This window comes from Dama dama, chromosome 18 (genome assembly GCF_033118175.1).
Source record: "Dama dama isolate Ldn47 chromosome 18, ASM3311817v1, whole genome shotgun sequence".
Classification (NCBI taxonomy): Eukaryota; Metazoa; Chordata; class Mammalia; order Artiodactyla; family Cervidae; genus Dama; species Dama dama.
Genome location: NC_083698.1, coordinates 89,968,903 through 89,982,820, shown reverse-complemented (window position 1 = coordinate 89,982,820; position 13,918 = coordinate 89,968,903). Strand labels below are relative to the sequence as shown.

Here is a 13,918-nt window from a genome sequence, read left to right as displayed (position 1 = left end):
TTTGTCAAAGATCAGCTGACTGTATTTATGTGAGTATATTTCTTGGTTGTCTTTTCTGTTGCATTGATGTATTTGTCCATTCTTTCACCAATACCACACTGTCTTGTTACTGTTTACCACTTTTTTTTTTAACTTTTCACTCCTTGCTGTATTTCTGAGTTATTACCTAGAATAGTTTCCCTGTGCCTGAAGAATATACCTTTTATAATCCCATCCTTTGTAGACTGTAGATACTTCTTCCTATGCAAGAGCCTGAGCTTGTACTTTGTGGCTGTGAGTTACTTATTTTTCCATTTTTGGCACCTGTGAATGTCCCTTCACTTTGCCTTTGGCTTCATATTAAAATCTTTTTGTTCCTATTTTATTCAGCATTTCTGTGTATTTGTTTAGGTCTTATATTTTACTTGTTAAAAACACATCTTTGTCAACACTGTATTATCACTCTTTTTAAATTTTAGACATTTTGGTAGGTGTGAGGTGATATCTGAAATGTGGCTTTAATTTGTATTTCCCCAATGACTAACAGTGTTGAGCCTCAATTTTTTGTGCTTTAGCTAATTTTTTCATATCTCTAGTTTTATTCTGCTTCATGGTAGATTTTTATTACAAGGGGGTGTAATTTTCTTTTGCTCTGAAATTTTGATTCTCATTTTTTGCTTTCTTCTCATAGTAGCTTCAGATGTATATGGTATGCCTCATTCATCCTGCCCCATGCTGCCTTTCTCTTTCTGGGGTGATTTTTTCTCTGTGTTTAATCACCATGAAAATCCTCACTCTGTTCTGTCTGTTCCTTCACGGGCTCAGTAGTCTCCAGCAGATCCTTTGTACAGCTTGGACTTGAGCTGGGTCCGAGGTATTTGAGTTTCACTACTCCTAAGAAATTTGAAGTTACTTGATAAAGAAGGAGGCAAGACAGGCGAGAGGAACCACTCCTTCTAGCTTTGAGTATGAATGTTTATAAATAAAACTGGAGATCCAGGTGAGGAGAAAGGGTGGGCAAAACTTCATTATTGTTAGTTTAACACTGATTTTGGATCCAGGTATCCATGTAGAAATCTTGATAATTGAAAATAGAAGTTAGTTATACAACTACAAATGTCTTAAGGAAAAATATGCTAAACTGAGGAAAACACAGGTCTCTGTATATATTTTTAAAGAATGAAAAAATATTTTCTAGGGCAAGCCTTTAGCTCTCTGAAAAACCTGTCTCTGGACTCACTGTCAGAGTCACAGTGTAGGTGTTTCTGTATAAAGACCCATATAATTAATTGAATGTTTGTATTTTCATCTAGATGTTTTCTACTGTTAGTGCATCAGTCACTTGTGTTTAGGGAATAGTAGAATTCTGAACATTTTCTCATCTAGGTAGTTCTCTGTCTCTCTCTTTTGTGGCTACACCCTGCGGCATACAGGATCTTAGTTACCTGACTAGGGATTAAACCCAGGCTCCCAGCATTGGGAACGTAGTGTTGTAACCACTGGAATGCCGCAGAAGTCCCCTCATCCAGACATTTTTTTTTTTTTTTTTTTTTCATCCAGACATTTTTAAAAGGATTTTTTGGGTAGATGATAATCTTTTTAAGAATATTTTGTAAGTATATGTATTTGGGGGTCCTCATTTCAAACAGTTTAAAAAACCATTTCCTTATGAATAACCTGTTGCCTTTTATAAATAATTTTTTAGCAAACATTGAGAAGAATGTGCTACCTTACCATCAAAGAAATGGCTACCATCTCTGAGGATGTGATAATTGTTACAAGCAGGTATGTGAATAGTTAAAACCTGGGATGGGATACTTACATATTTAGTGGAGTATTTGTTGTTCTCTTTCTATTAATTTTACATTTTGACTGTAAGAAAGCCAATAAGAATTTAAAAAAGAATATAATGTCAAAGAGCATTCTTTTCTAAAATGTGGTTGTCATCCTGTGAAAACCATCCCTGTCTGATAAAGCAAAAAAAAGAAGTCACGAAAGCTAATGCTAATAGATTGATTACATTTAGAATCATAATATGTCATTAAACAAAACTAAAAAGTAAATGATGCACTGAAATAAAATATTATTTAAAAATTTAAAATTTTATATTATAGTTGCTTTATGAAATAAAATTTAAGTACATCAAAAGACTAATATCTGTAATATATAAAGAACTCATATTTCAAACATTATCTCCATGTGATAATTAATAAAATAACTAATAACTAATATAAAGAATCTAAATATCTTTAGTCATTCTCACTACATTTACAAAAAATGTAAATTAAAAATTCAATAATAAGTTACAGTATTTTTTGGTGCTTTTTAAATTCAAATTATTTAAACTAAAAAAATAAAACCCCCAAAACCCAAGCAGCTCACCTGTTTCACCCCTAGTCCCTGCCTCTGGCATCCACTAAACTGTTCTCTGTATTTATGAACTTGGTTTTATATATGTATATTTATATACTTATTTAAATTCCATGTATAAGAACTATTATACGGTATTTGTCTCTCTCTGTCTGACTTATTTCACTTAACATAAGGCTCTCAGGGTCCATACATATTGTCACAAATGGCAGGATTTTATTTTTTTAATGGCTGAATAATATTCCAGTGCATATATATACCCCAATTTCTTTATTCATTCATCTATTGATGGATACTTAGCTTGTTTCCATATCTTGGCAATTGTAAGTAATGCTGCAGTGAACATGGGAATGCATATATCTTTTTGAATTAGTGTTATTGTTTTCTTCAGATAAGTACCTAGAAATAGAATTGCGATATGGTGGTTCTGTTTTCAGTTTTTTGAGGAATCTCCATACTGTTTTCCATAATGGCTGTACCAGTTTACATGCCCACCAGCAGTGCAGAGGGTTCTCTTTTCTTCGTGTCCTCAGCGCTTGCTATTTCTATGTTTTTGTTAATAACCATTCTAACAGGTGTGAAGTGATAATCTTATTGTGGTTTTGATTTACATTTTCCAGATAACTGATGAAGTAGAGCATCTTTTCATGTACTTGTTGGCCATCTGTATGTCTTCTTTGGAAAAATGTCTATTCACATCTGCCCATTTAAATTTTTTTTTTTTTTTTTGCACTGAGTTTATGAGTTCTGTATAAATTTTGGGAAATTACAGTATTTTTGCCAATCAAATTGGCAATAAAGAAAAAAGTCAGAACTTGTAAGGGATATTGATTTTCTTGTAAACAGGAGGTAGAATAATGAATTGGTTCAGTTTTTCTAGAAAGCAGTGTGGCAGCATTTGTTTAATGTTTGAAAGGGTTTATCCCTTTAATCCAGTAATTCCACATCTATGAAATTATCCTCAGAAAACAGAGATAGCATTCATTATTGATGAAATATTTTAATTTTTTGGATATATTTTTGAAACATCTTTAATGATATGGAAAAGTCCTTAGTACAGTGCTGAATGAGAGTTGGATTCAAGTCTGTATATTCCTTATAGTCTTAAAAAATATTCTAAGTATATATATAAAAACTTATGGCCGAAAATACACTGATTGATTACCAGTAAGTTACCTCTGGGTGTTTGGAATTGTGGTTACTTATATTCTTTAAACTTTTGATAATTTTCAAATTTCCTAGAATGAGAGTGTATAATTTAGAGTCCTAAGACATTTAACAAATTTTATGTAGAAAATAGTTAATAGTTATTAATTATAACTCATTCAAGTGAATCTGATATTTGTATAGCAAAATAAATTTTGGAGGAGGATACTTATGCTTAACCAGCAGTTGTGTTGAAGTTTCAATTAGTAAAGCTTTCAGCTGAAAAGAACAGAGAGCCAGATGTAAATAGTAACAAACAAAATAGGCAGAGAAACTGGTGTTGCTTCAGTGGCTCAGCAGTGTCAGGGCTGATGTGTCTTAAATTCTTTGGGACATCTTCACATTATTGCAAAATAGATGCCTGAATTACTGGCAGTGCACCATTCAAGATGGGAGGGGTACCGGGAAGGGGGCCAGAGAGAGCCAGCACCATCTGCCTCTTTCATCAGGTATGCAAAAGCTTTTCCCAAGGCAATTTTTAGATTTCATTTGGCACAACTGTGTTATGACTAACCTTAGGAGGCCAGGAAAGTGAGTATTTAGCTTTTATAGCCCAAGGGGCAAGCTTGAGAGAAGGGATTGAAAATGAATACTTAGATTAGTTAACTCACCACAAGTGGCACAAATAAAAAACAAAAACAAAAAAATCTTCACTGAGATTGTTGCTGCTGCTGCTAAGTCGCTTCAGTCGTGTCCAACTCTGTGCGACCCCAAAGACGGCAGCCCACCAGGCTCCTCCGTCCATGGGATTTTCCAGGCAAGAGTACTGGAGTGGGTTGCCATTGCCTTCTCTGAGGTTGCTAGTCTCACTGAATAGTGGAAAAGTTAAAAATAGAGTATCAACTGTTGATTGAGGATTTTCGTTTCTTTGTGTAGCTGGTAGTATTTCCACCTTTGTCCTGTTAGGCTGCTTTGCAATGTGGTTTGCTTCTTGTTCGTTTGAAATGATTAGTAGATGTTGTGGGCAGAATAATATACCTTCCACCTGCAAGGCCTCCCTGTCCTAATTCCTAGGACCTGTCAGTATGGTCTATGGCAAAGGGGAATTCCAGTTGCTAATCAGCAGATAGGGAGCATATCCTGGGTTATCCACGCGGGCCCAATACAAGGCTAAGGGCCCTTACGTAGAAGAGAGAGGCGGAAGAAAAGCCTCAGTAAAGGGATGTGATGGTGGAAGCAGGGCCACAGAGCTGCACTATTTTTGCTGGATTTGGAGATGGAGGAAGGGGTGTCCACAAACCAAGGAAATATGGGTAACCTCAGAAGTTGGAAAAGGCAGGGAAATGGATGAACCCTGGCAGCCCCCAGAAAGGAATGCCTTCCTGCTCATACCTTGATTTTAGCCTACTGAGGCCTGTGTTGGACCTCACGTTACAGAACTGCAAGGTAAAGAAATGAATGTTGTCTTAAGCCTCTTAAGTTTGTGGTAATTTGTTACAGCAACAATTGGAAACTACTGGATTTTGCAGTATATTAACACAGGGAGGCCTGGCAGGCTGCGATTCATGGGGTCGCAATGAGTCAGACACGACTGAGTGACTGAACTGAATATATCAGATCAATACCTTGTACACTTTAAAGTTAGACAGTGTTATATGTCACATCTCAAAACTGGAAAAAAACTAGTAAGAGCCTTTGGTACCTGAAAGTGGGGTGCTGCTGTAACAAATGCCTAAGAATGTGGAAGTGGCTTTGTAATTGGGTAGTGAGCGGATGCTGGCAGAGTTTGGGGAGCATGATAGAAAAATTCTGCACTGCCTTGAACAAACTGTTAGTAGAAATATGAGCATTAATGCCTCTTCTAGACTAAGAAGGAAGTGAGCAGGAGGATAGAGAAAACGTTTATCAGGTATCATTGTGAACAGACTGTTGACAGAAATATGGACATTAAAGGTGCTGCTGGTGAGGGCTCAGGAGAAAATGTGGAAGAAGTTTCTATTAATAGAAACTGGAGGATGGGGATCCTTGTTATATTGTGGCAGGAAGCTTAGTCGCATTGTATCCTGCCCTAGGTGGAAAGTGGGGCTTGCAAACATGAATTTGGATATTTAACTGAGATTTCTAAGCAGAATGTTGAGGTGTGGCTTGATTTCTCTTTTTGTCATTTAGTAAAATTTGAGAGTACAGTAAAAATTGAGGAGAGACCTGTTAAACGTGAACCAGGAGACCTTGATAAATACCGAATCATTATGTTGTACACCTGAAACTAATATAATGTTGTAGGATCAATTACACCTCAAAAACACAACAAAAATAAGCCAGGAGTTGCTGATTTTGCAAATTCTCAGCCTACCAAAATGGCAGAGGATACTCAAATCAAGAGATGTGTGTTTGGAAAGCGTTCTCTAGAGAAAAAGAGTTACTGTATCGCCTTTTGCTCAAACTTCAGAAAGATTAAAAGGTCGGTGTATTCACTCACACAAACCACTCTGAGAGATCAAAGGTGTGACTCACAGATTCCCTCAGCATTTAAGCAGAAGCTGAAAATAGAGATGGGATTATCTAGGCAAGATCTGTGAAGGAACCTCTTGACTAGTGGAGTGAGTCTGTACAAATATGGTAGTCCCACAAGGCACTTGAGAACCTTACACCAGCAGAAACACTGCCAGCTTAGACTGAAAGGACCAGAGATGAAGTGAAGGAGGACTGTCAGAGCCCCAAAATTCTGCAGGCAGGAGATAGGCTGGTAAGACTCCTCAGCTTTAAACACAGGCTGCCCTTTATAAAAAGGAAGGATGGCTCAGAGGGCAGAGCTGCAGGCCCATAGGGTAGAGCTGAGAACCTAGTGAAATCGGCTTAGGACTTAAACCCTCTTCCTGTTTGCCTGGATGGATTTCAGAATTGTCTGGGGCCAGTAACTCTTTTTTAGCCTTCCATTTTCTCTTTTTGAGTAGGAATGTTTGTGTGTGTTCTGCTATGCCAGGTCCCATCTTTGTGTTTCAGAGCAGCGAACTTGTTTTAAAGTTTAGCATGTCCATGGGTAGAGAGGAATTTTGCCTCAGGATAAATTATACCCTTTCTTACCCATCCCTTATGATTTTTGATAATAAGAATGGTGCTTTGAGTTGGGTGAGATTTAAATGAGATTTTGGACTTTGAGCTAATGCTGTAATGTGTTGATTTGGGGGAATCTTGGGATGGGTTCAATGTATTTTGCCTATGAGATGGATGCAGGCCTGCTGACATGATTTTAGCCCAGTGAGACCTAAGTTGGAATTTTAGCCCTTAGAACTAACTAGAAGATAATGTACTTTTGTTATTTTAAGCCTCTAATTGTGGTCATTTGTTATAGCAGGAATAGAAAACGAATATATTAGATGACCATTCTATATACATAGGCAATTATGTTAGCATGAATATTGAGAAGACCTGAAGGCATACCCTTTGCTAAAGAATATATATAAAGAGCCATTAAGCCCATGGCAATGTTCTCAATATTATTAGTCATCAGGGAGATGAAGATTAAAACTTCAGTAAGGTATCTTTTTACATTCACTAAAATGGTTAAAATAGCAAAGCCTGACAATACCAAATCAACAACCCTACTCCAGTATGGAACTTGGTATATGGAGCAGTTGAAGCTGTCAAACATTGTAGATGGGAATGTAGAATGGTACAGCAACCTCAGAAAAGGTTTGGCAGTTTTTTATGAAGTTAGACATATACCTACCCTGTGACCAGTGATTTTACTGCTATATATTTACCCAGGAAAATGAAAATCTTTGACCACAAAAAAAGACTGTACAAGAATTTGATTGCAGCTTTGTGATAGCCCTAAACTAGGAACAACCCAAAGGTTCATCAATAGGAGGATGGCTAAACAAATTGTGTTTTATTAGTATAGTGGATCACTACTCAGCAATAAAAAAGAACAAATTGCTGATTCAAGCAACAACACAGACACAGTCCTAAAATAGTATGTTGGAACACAAGAAGACACACAAAGAATGCTTGGATGATTCTTTTCATATAAGTTCGAAGACCAGCCAAAACTCAGTTGTGGTGATAGAAACCAGAAGTCTGGTAGATTGGAGGAAACTGACTAGATGTGGGAATGAGGGAACTTTCCGAGGTGAAGGAAGTATTCAGTATTTATTTTGGGTAAAGCTTACATGAGTGACTCCAAATGCCATCTAACAGAACACTTAAGCTGACATTTTAAAATTGTATATAAATTACAATTCAGTTAATGAAAATAAAAATACAAAGATTTAGTTAGTGGCTTAAGGATGATCGAGTATATTGACAGTCTGGTCATACTGTTCTACCCCTGTCTGATGAGACTCACCAGTGAAAGTCTGCATCTGAAGATTGCTTAGAATTCTGGGATTGAGTCCTGAGGACTGAGCCATTGCTCACATGGCAGGTATCGTGGGGGAGTGGGTATCAGTATGTGATTAATTACATCCCTGGTCTCAGGAAATTACACAGTCTCAGTTCAGAGACCATGGTTTAGGAGGAAATAAAGCAGCTAGGGGCTATGGCAATGACTGTCTGGCAAGCAGTTTTGATATCAGTTGTGGGAATGTGAGGATTTGGACAAGAGGAGGACAGTACTTGAGTTTCTGAAGGAAGCAAGAAGCTAAGACCATCCACAGACTTGGTAAGAAATATTCAAGCCTGAAACAGCCTTTTGACTTGAATGGTGGTGCTGTCCCTGACATTATGTCTACCAGGACTTGGTGTAGAATAAGAAAGGAAGTGAGATACTATTCTAATTTGACTTAGCCATCACTCTAGTGAAACTTCTTTCTCAAAGATTTCTAGTAATCTCTTAATTGCAGAATCCCAAAAGCTGATTTTTCAGTCTATATTTTACTTGGCCGCTCTCTTAGCTTTAATATGGTTAAACACTCCATGAAGTTCTACAATCTTTGGCTTTCAGAACCATAGAACTGAATTTTCTTGCATCTCTGGTTACTCCATTTTATTTTTCCACATAAGTGGCTGTTCTGTTCTTTATTCAGCTTACTGATTCAAATGCCAGTCTCTTCTGGAAAAAGCTCTCCTAGACACACCGAAATAATGTTTTACCAGTTATCTGGGCATCCCTTAACTCAGTGAAGTTGACACAGAAAATTAACTGTCTCAGTGGCTTTAATGGGTGTTGTGAAACCTTTCTATATCCTGCTTTTCTTCCCTCTCTCCTTCCCAGTTGACACGTAGACTGCCCCAGTTTATTTGGATTCTTATTCTCTATTAAATACTTATTCTCTATTAAAATGAAATTGTGGAAGACTTTTGAGAGAAAATGATGAAAATGATGCCAAGCCATAAAATTCCCTACTCTTGCTTAATGAACACCAGTGAGTAAAAGGGAAAGTCGGGGGACTTCTAATTCTAGCTAAGATGGAGTAAGGCCATGACAAGTCATCTATTCCAATAATTACAACAAAAACCTTTGGACAGAGGTATAGAAAGGTATATAGGTATACCTGAGGCCTTTGAATAATAACAGTGAATTAGATCATGGCATCCAGTCCCATCACTTCATGGCAAATAGATGTGGAAACAGTGAGAGACTTTATTATTTTGGGCTCTATAATTACTATAGATGGTGATTGCAACCATGAAATTAAAAGACACTTGCTCCTTGGAAGAAAAGCTATGACCAACCTAGACAGCATATTAAAAAGCAGAGACATTACTTTGCCAACAAAGGTCCATCTAGTCAAATCTGTGCTTTTTCCAGTAGTCATGTATGCATGTGAGAGTTGGACCATAAAGAAGGCTGAGCGCCGAAGAATTGCTGCTTTTGAACTGTGGTGCTGAAAAAGACTCTTGAGAGTCCTTTGGACTGCAAGGAAATCAAACTAGTCCATCCTAAAGGAAATCAGTCCTGAATATTCATTGGAAGGACTGATGCTGAAGCTGAAACTCCAATACTTTGGCCACCTGATGCAAAGAACTGACTCATTGGAAAAGACCTTAATGCTGGGAAAGATTGAAGGCAGGAGGAGAAGGGGATGACGGAGGATGAGATGGTTGGATGGCATTACCGACTTGATGGACATGAGTTTGAGCAAGCTCCAGGGGTTGGTGATGGACAGGGAACCCTGGTGTGCTGCAGTCTATGGGGTCACAAAGAGTCAGATATGACTGAGCAACTGAACTTAATGAATAACAATATGGTGAGTTTCATGGTTATTTTGGACCAAGAATGGACTAATCCAAGAACTGTATGGTGGGAGGAGTCAACAAAGACTGAAGCCTGTCTCGATCCTGAGCACAGGTTGAAGACAAGACCTCTGCAAGCTGGAGAGCATGGAGGGAGAATCCTTGTTTATTCTTGTTTTTCTCTTTACTTTCTGGTCTTGCTTGAGGCCAGCCCTAGTTCTGGAACATTACTGTGATGTGACAGCGGTATTTCAGACACCTGAAACCCTGAGATATGCCATTTAAAACCACAATGAGATACTACTATACATCTTTGAATCAACTAAAAATTAAATAGACTCACTTTGCCAAATATTACCAAGAATGTAGAAGAGTTAGATTTCCCATATGCTTCTGGTAGGAGTCAGTACCATAGACAAAATCACTATGGCTATGTAAAGCATCACCTCGGCTGTACTGATCTACATTTTTTGGACTTCTCTGATACAAATGGAAAGTGCAGAATTAGACCCAAGTACATGTGGAAATGTAGTATATGATGAAGGTGGCATCTCTAAGCACTGGGGTAAATATGTACTTTAAAAAAAGTGATTTATTTGGCTATGCCGGGTCTTAGTTGCAGCATTCAGGATCTTTTTTTTTTTTTTTTGTAATTTATTTTTTAATTGAAGTATAATTGCTTTACAATTTTGTGTTAGTTTCTGCTATACAACAGTGTGAATCAGCTGTGAGTATACATACATCCCCTTCCTCTTGAGCCTCCTCGCCTACCCCCCTGTCATTCCACCCCTCTCGGTCATCACAGAGCACGGAGCTGAGCTCCCTGTGCTATACGGCATCTTCCCACTAGCTATTTCTTTTGCACGTGGTAGTGTACACATGTCAGTGCTGCTTTCTCAATTTGTCCCACCCTTTCCTTCACCTGCTGTATCCCCAAGTCTGTTCTCTACATCTGTGTCTCTATTCCTGCCCTACAAATAGGTTTGTCAGTACCACTTTTCTAGCTTTCATATATTTGTATTAATATACGATATTTTTCTCTTTTCAACTTAGCATGTACTTTTTTATACATGATGCTGGGATAACTAAGTAGCCACTTAGAAAAAGATAAAATTTGATCTGTATTTCACGACATATAAATAAGTAAACTCTGAAAAGATAAGGAATATAAATTTTACAAGATGAAGCCATGTAAGTACTAGAGGAAAACCTTGCTGTAGGGAAAAGGTTTGTAATTATCACTAAAATCCAGAGGCAATGAAAGAAAGGGTTGATAAATTTGACTACATAATTTTTTTAAATTGCATGACCCAAACACCATAAAATAGAAAATAAACTAGAGGTTTGCAGTAGGTGCAAGTTGTGGTATAAACAGTTATTCTTAATTTATTGTCATGGTATCCTACACGACATTGCCACTCATTTTATGGCAAAAATGGACTGATAGTGGGTTCATGACGAGAAAGGAGATCAGTAGTTTTGCTACATTGTGCTTCACTTAGGAGGAGACAGCCTGATGCCTTGATGACATGGCCTGTTGAATGTTCAGCTGAAGTAGTAGGTTGGAGGTAGGACCCTATGAGGTTGGGAATTCTCCTCCAAGATGCCATGTATCCACTGAATCAGTTGCCAGTATATGATACTGTCGCCAGTAAACAGACCAGGTGGGTCCAGAAATCCATAGTTAGAAGTAGGACCGGCCCCTCTCCCTCACTCCCAGTGACCCACTTGGAGAATTTATTCTTCCCATTCTCACCCTAAGTATAGATTAGAGGGCCTGGTTCCCAGGGGACAATGTTTTCAAGGGATGAAAAAGGGGAAGCATTTAACCCATTGATCCCTGTTTCCCATTGGTTATGGATTAACTCCAGCTCAGAACTGTCCCACACTTCTGGATGCTACATGTCTGAGTAACAGGTTGGCAAACCTAAGGCATCACCCACTCCAGAGTCAGAACAGCCTTGGGGCAGCAAGTGAGCCAGGTAAACATTTGAAATGATGACTATTATTGGGTCACTTTGTGTTCTTCATGCCTAGTGGACCAGCGGGCAATGGAAGGTGCTGATATACTCATAGAGGTAATTGACCTTGATTCCTACCAGGATCTAGGGTTGTTCATATAAAGGTGACAGAGAGGACTGTATCCAGAATTCAGAGTATTCACTCAAGTATATTTTGGTGCATTCATGCATGGGAAAGTGGTGATTAGAGAACAACCAATGGTCCAACCAGGTTAAAACCAACAAAAGGTGTGGGTCCCTTGGGATAAAGGTTTGAGTCACCTACCAGAGGCATAACCGAGATAAGTTACCTTATCTGGCCAAGAGTGAGGGAAATACAGAATGGATGGTTATATGAAGGAGATGATGAGTACCAGTTATGGCTTTGAAATGAGCTGTAGCAGCAAGGATTGTACCATGTTCTACTCATCTTCCTGTCTCTTGTAGAAATAGTGAACGGTACCATCCTGAAGACTCAGTGATAGATTAGATTCAATGGAAGACATGTTCAAATGTGAGGGGTGCAAAGGATGAGCCATACTCGGTGCCACTTTCAAGCCACCTCACGTTTCTTCAGCCTCATCTTTGGTTCCAGTCATGGCTGTGGTCAGCATTTCCATGAGGTCCAGCTTACTTGCATTGATAGTGCCTCACCTGAAGCATGTGGTGAACGTTTTGCTTTCTGCCCTGAGATTTCTTGTACATACTCTGAACTCATATGTATGAGTTAACATGTCAATGTTAAGAGAACGGGGAGTTAACTCTCTGGGGTTAACTCTCTACTAGGGGCGAAGAGCTTATGGATAAATTCTTTCTTTTTCATTCCTTGAATGTATGGTTGCTGAGATATATTTCATTAGGTTCCTCAGAAGGTTGCTCATTAAAAAACCAGTTGCTTGTGGCAGTGATTCACTAGAGAAAACTTGTCTGGGTTGATTATCCCTCCTCCTTTGTTTACTTGCTTATCTTTTACTTCTCCCTCAGAACACATTCCCAAATAAACTATCTGTAGGTAAACCTTTACTGTCAGGGCAGCCTAAGCTAAACAGAAGTTCAGAGCAACTGTTGGCAAACTATGGCTAGTGGCCAAAGCTGTTGTGCCATTTTGTAAGTAAGGTTTTTTTGGAACGTAGCCATGCCTTTTTGTTTATACATTATTGTGACTACTTCCATGCTATCAATAGACAAAGGAGAGAAACCTTAGAAGAAACTAATCCTGCCAAACCTCAGTTTTTTATCTAACTGGATAAATGCAAATATTTGTGAAAAAGACTGGTTGATAAATTATTTGTATCCAAACAATGGAAATCTGTGCTGCTATTAAAAAAATTTTAGATATGCATTTATATATTTTAAAAAACATAAATATCTAAAATTTTAAAACATCTGCCTGTATGGAAAGATTCTCAGGTTATGTTATTAAGTAAAATTGAAGGTACCAGAGGAGTGGATATCCATTGGCATGCATTTTAATAAGCCCCTGTGGTTGTAAATATGTATTTTAAGAACTTCTTAAGAAAACAAAAGTGACTATTCACAATGACTGTTTCTAGTTGAGTGGCATTATAGGCTAGCGTGGATGAGGACAGACTTAGACTTTATATTTTATACCTTTCTGAATATGTTGAGAATGGATTGTTACATGAGTAAAATACTTTAATAACTGAAAAATGAAAGAAGCTGAAGGACTGTCAGTTATTCAGGCTTTCTCCTTTTGGGTGCCCTGATGAAGTGAGTTGGAGTTGGAGGCCATATTGGATCATGTGAGGGGAACTGAGTGAGAGAGGAGATGGAGAGTCAGTCTGAGGGCAATGTAAGTACACAGAAGACAAGAGAAGGAGGGACAGAAGAGTGAATAACCTAAAGATGAAAAACCTTTTAAAATTATGGACATGAAATTTTGTACCTCAGTCCACACTGCCCTTCTGCCTTTGCAGCTCCATAGAAGGGTCTGAAATCATTGACAGTTGTCGTTTTATAAAGCCATTCCTGAGAAAGAGACATCTTAAAGTAATCATTTTAGCCAATTTCTTTTTTTTCTTTAAAAAAGAGTTGTGGTTTTTTTTTTTTTATTGTGGTAAAAGTCTTCCTCCATAACTCAGCAGGAAAAGAATCTGCAGTGCAGGAGACACAGGGATAAGTGGGTTTGATCCCTGGGTCTGAAAGATTCCCTGGAGGGGAGGGCATGTCATCCCACTCCAGTATTCTTGCCTGGAGAATCCATGGACAGAAGAGCTTGATGGGCT

General features: G+C 38.1%; 1 protein-coding gene across 2 annotated transcripts in view; it reads left to right on the top strand.

Moving 5' to 3' along the window:
* COPG2 (COPI coat complex subunit gamma 2) overlaps positions 1-13,918 on the top strand; it is a 228,614-nt gene that overhangs the window by 22,425 nt on the left and 192,271 nt on the right. For both annotated transcript variants that reach the window (XM_061165807.1, XM_061165808.1), the window contains one exon: positions 1,685-1,764. In XM_061165807.1, coding sequence (XP_061021790.1) covers positions 1,685-1,764 — 80 coding nt within the window. The remainder of the gene's footprint in view (positions 1-1,684; positions 1,765-13,918) is intronic.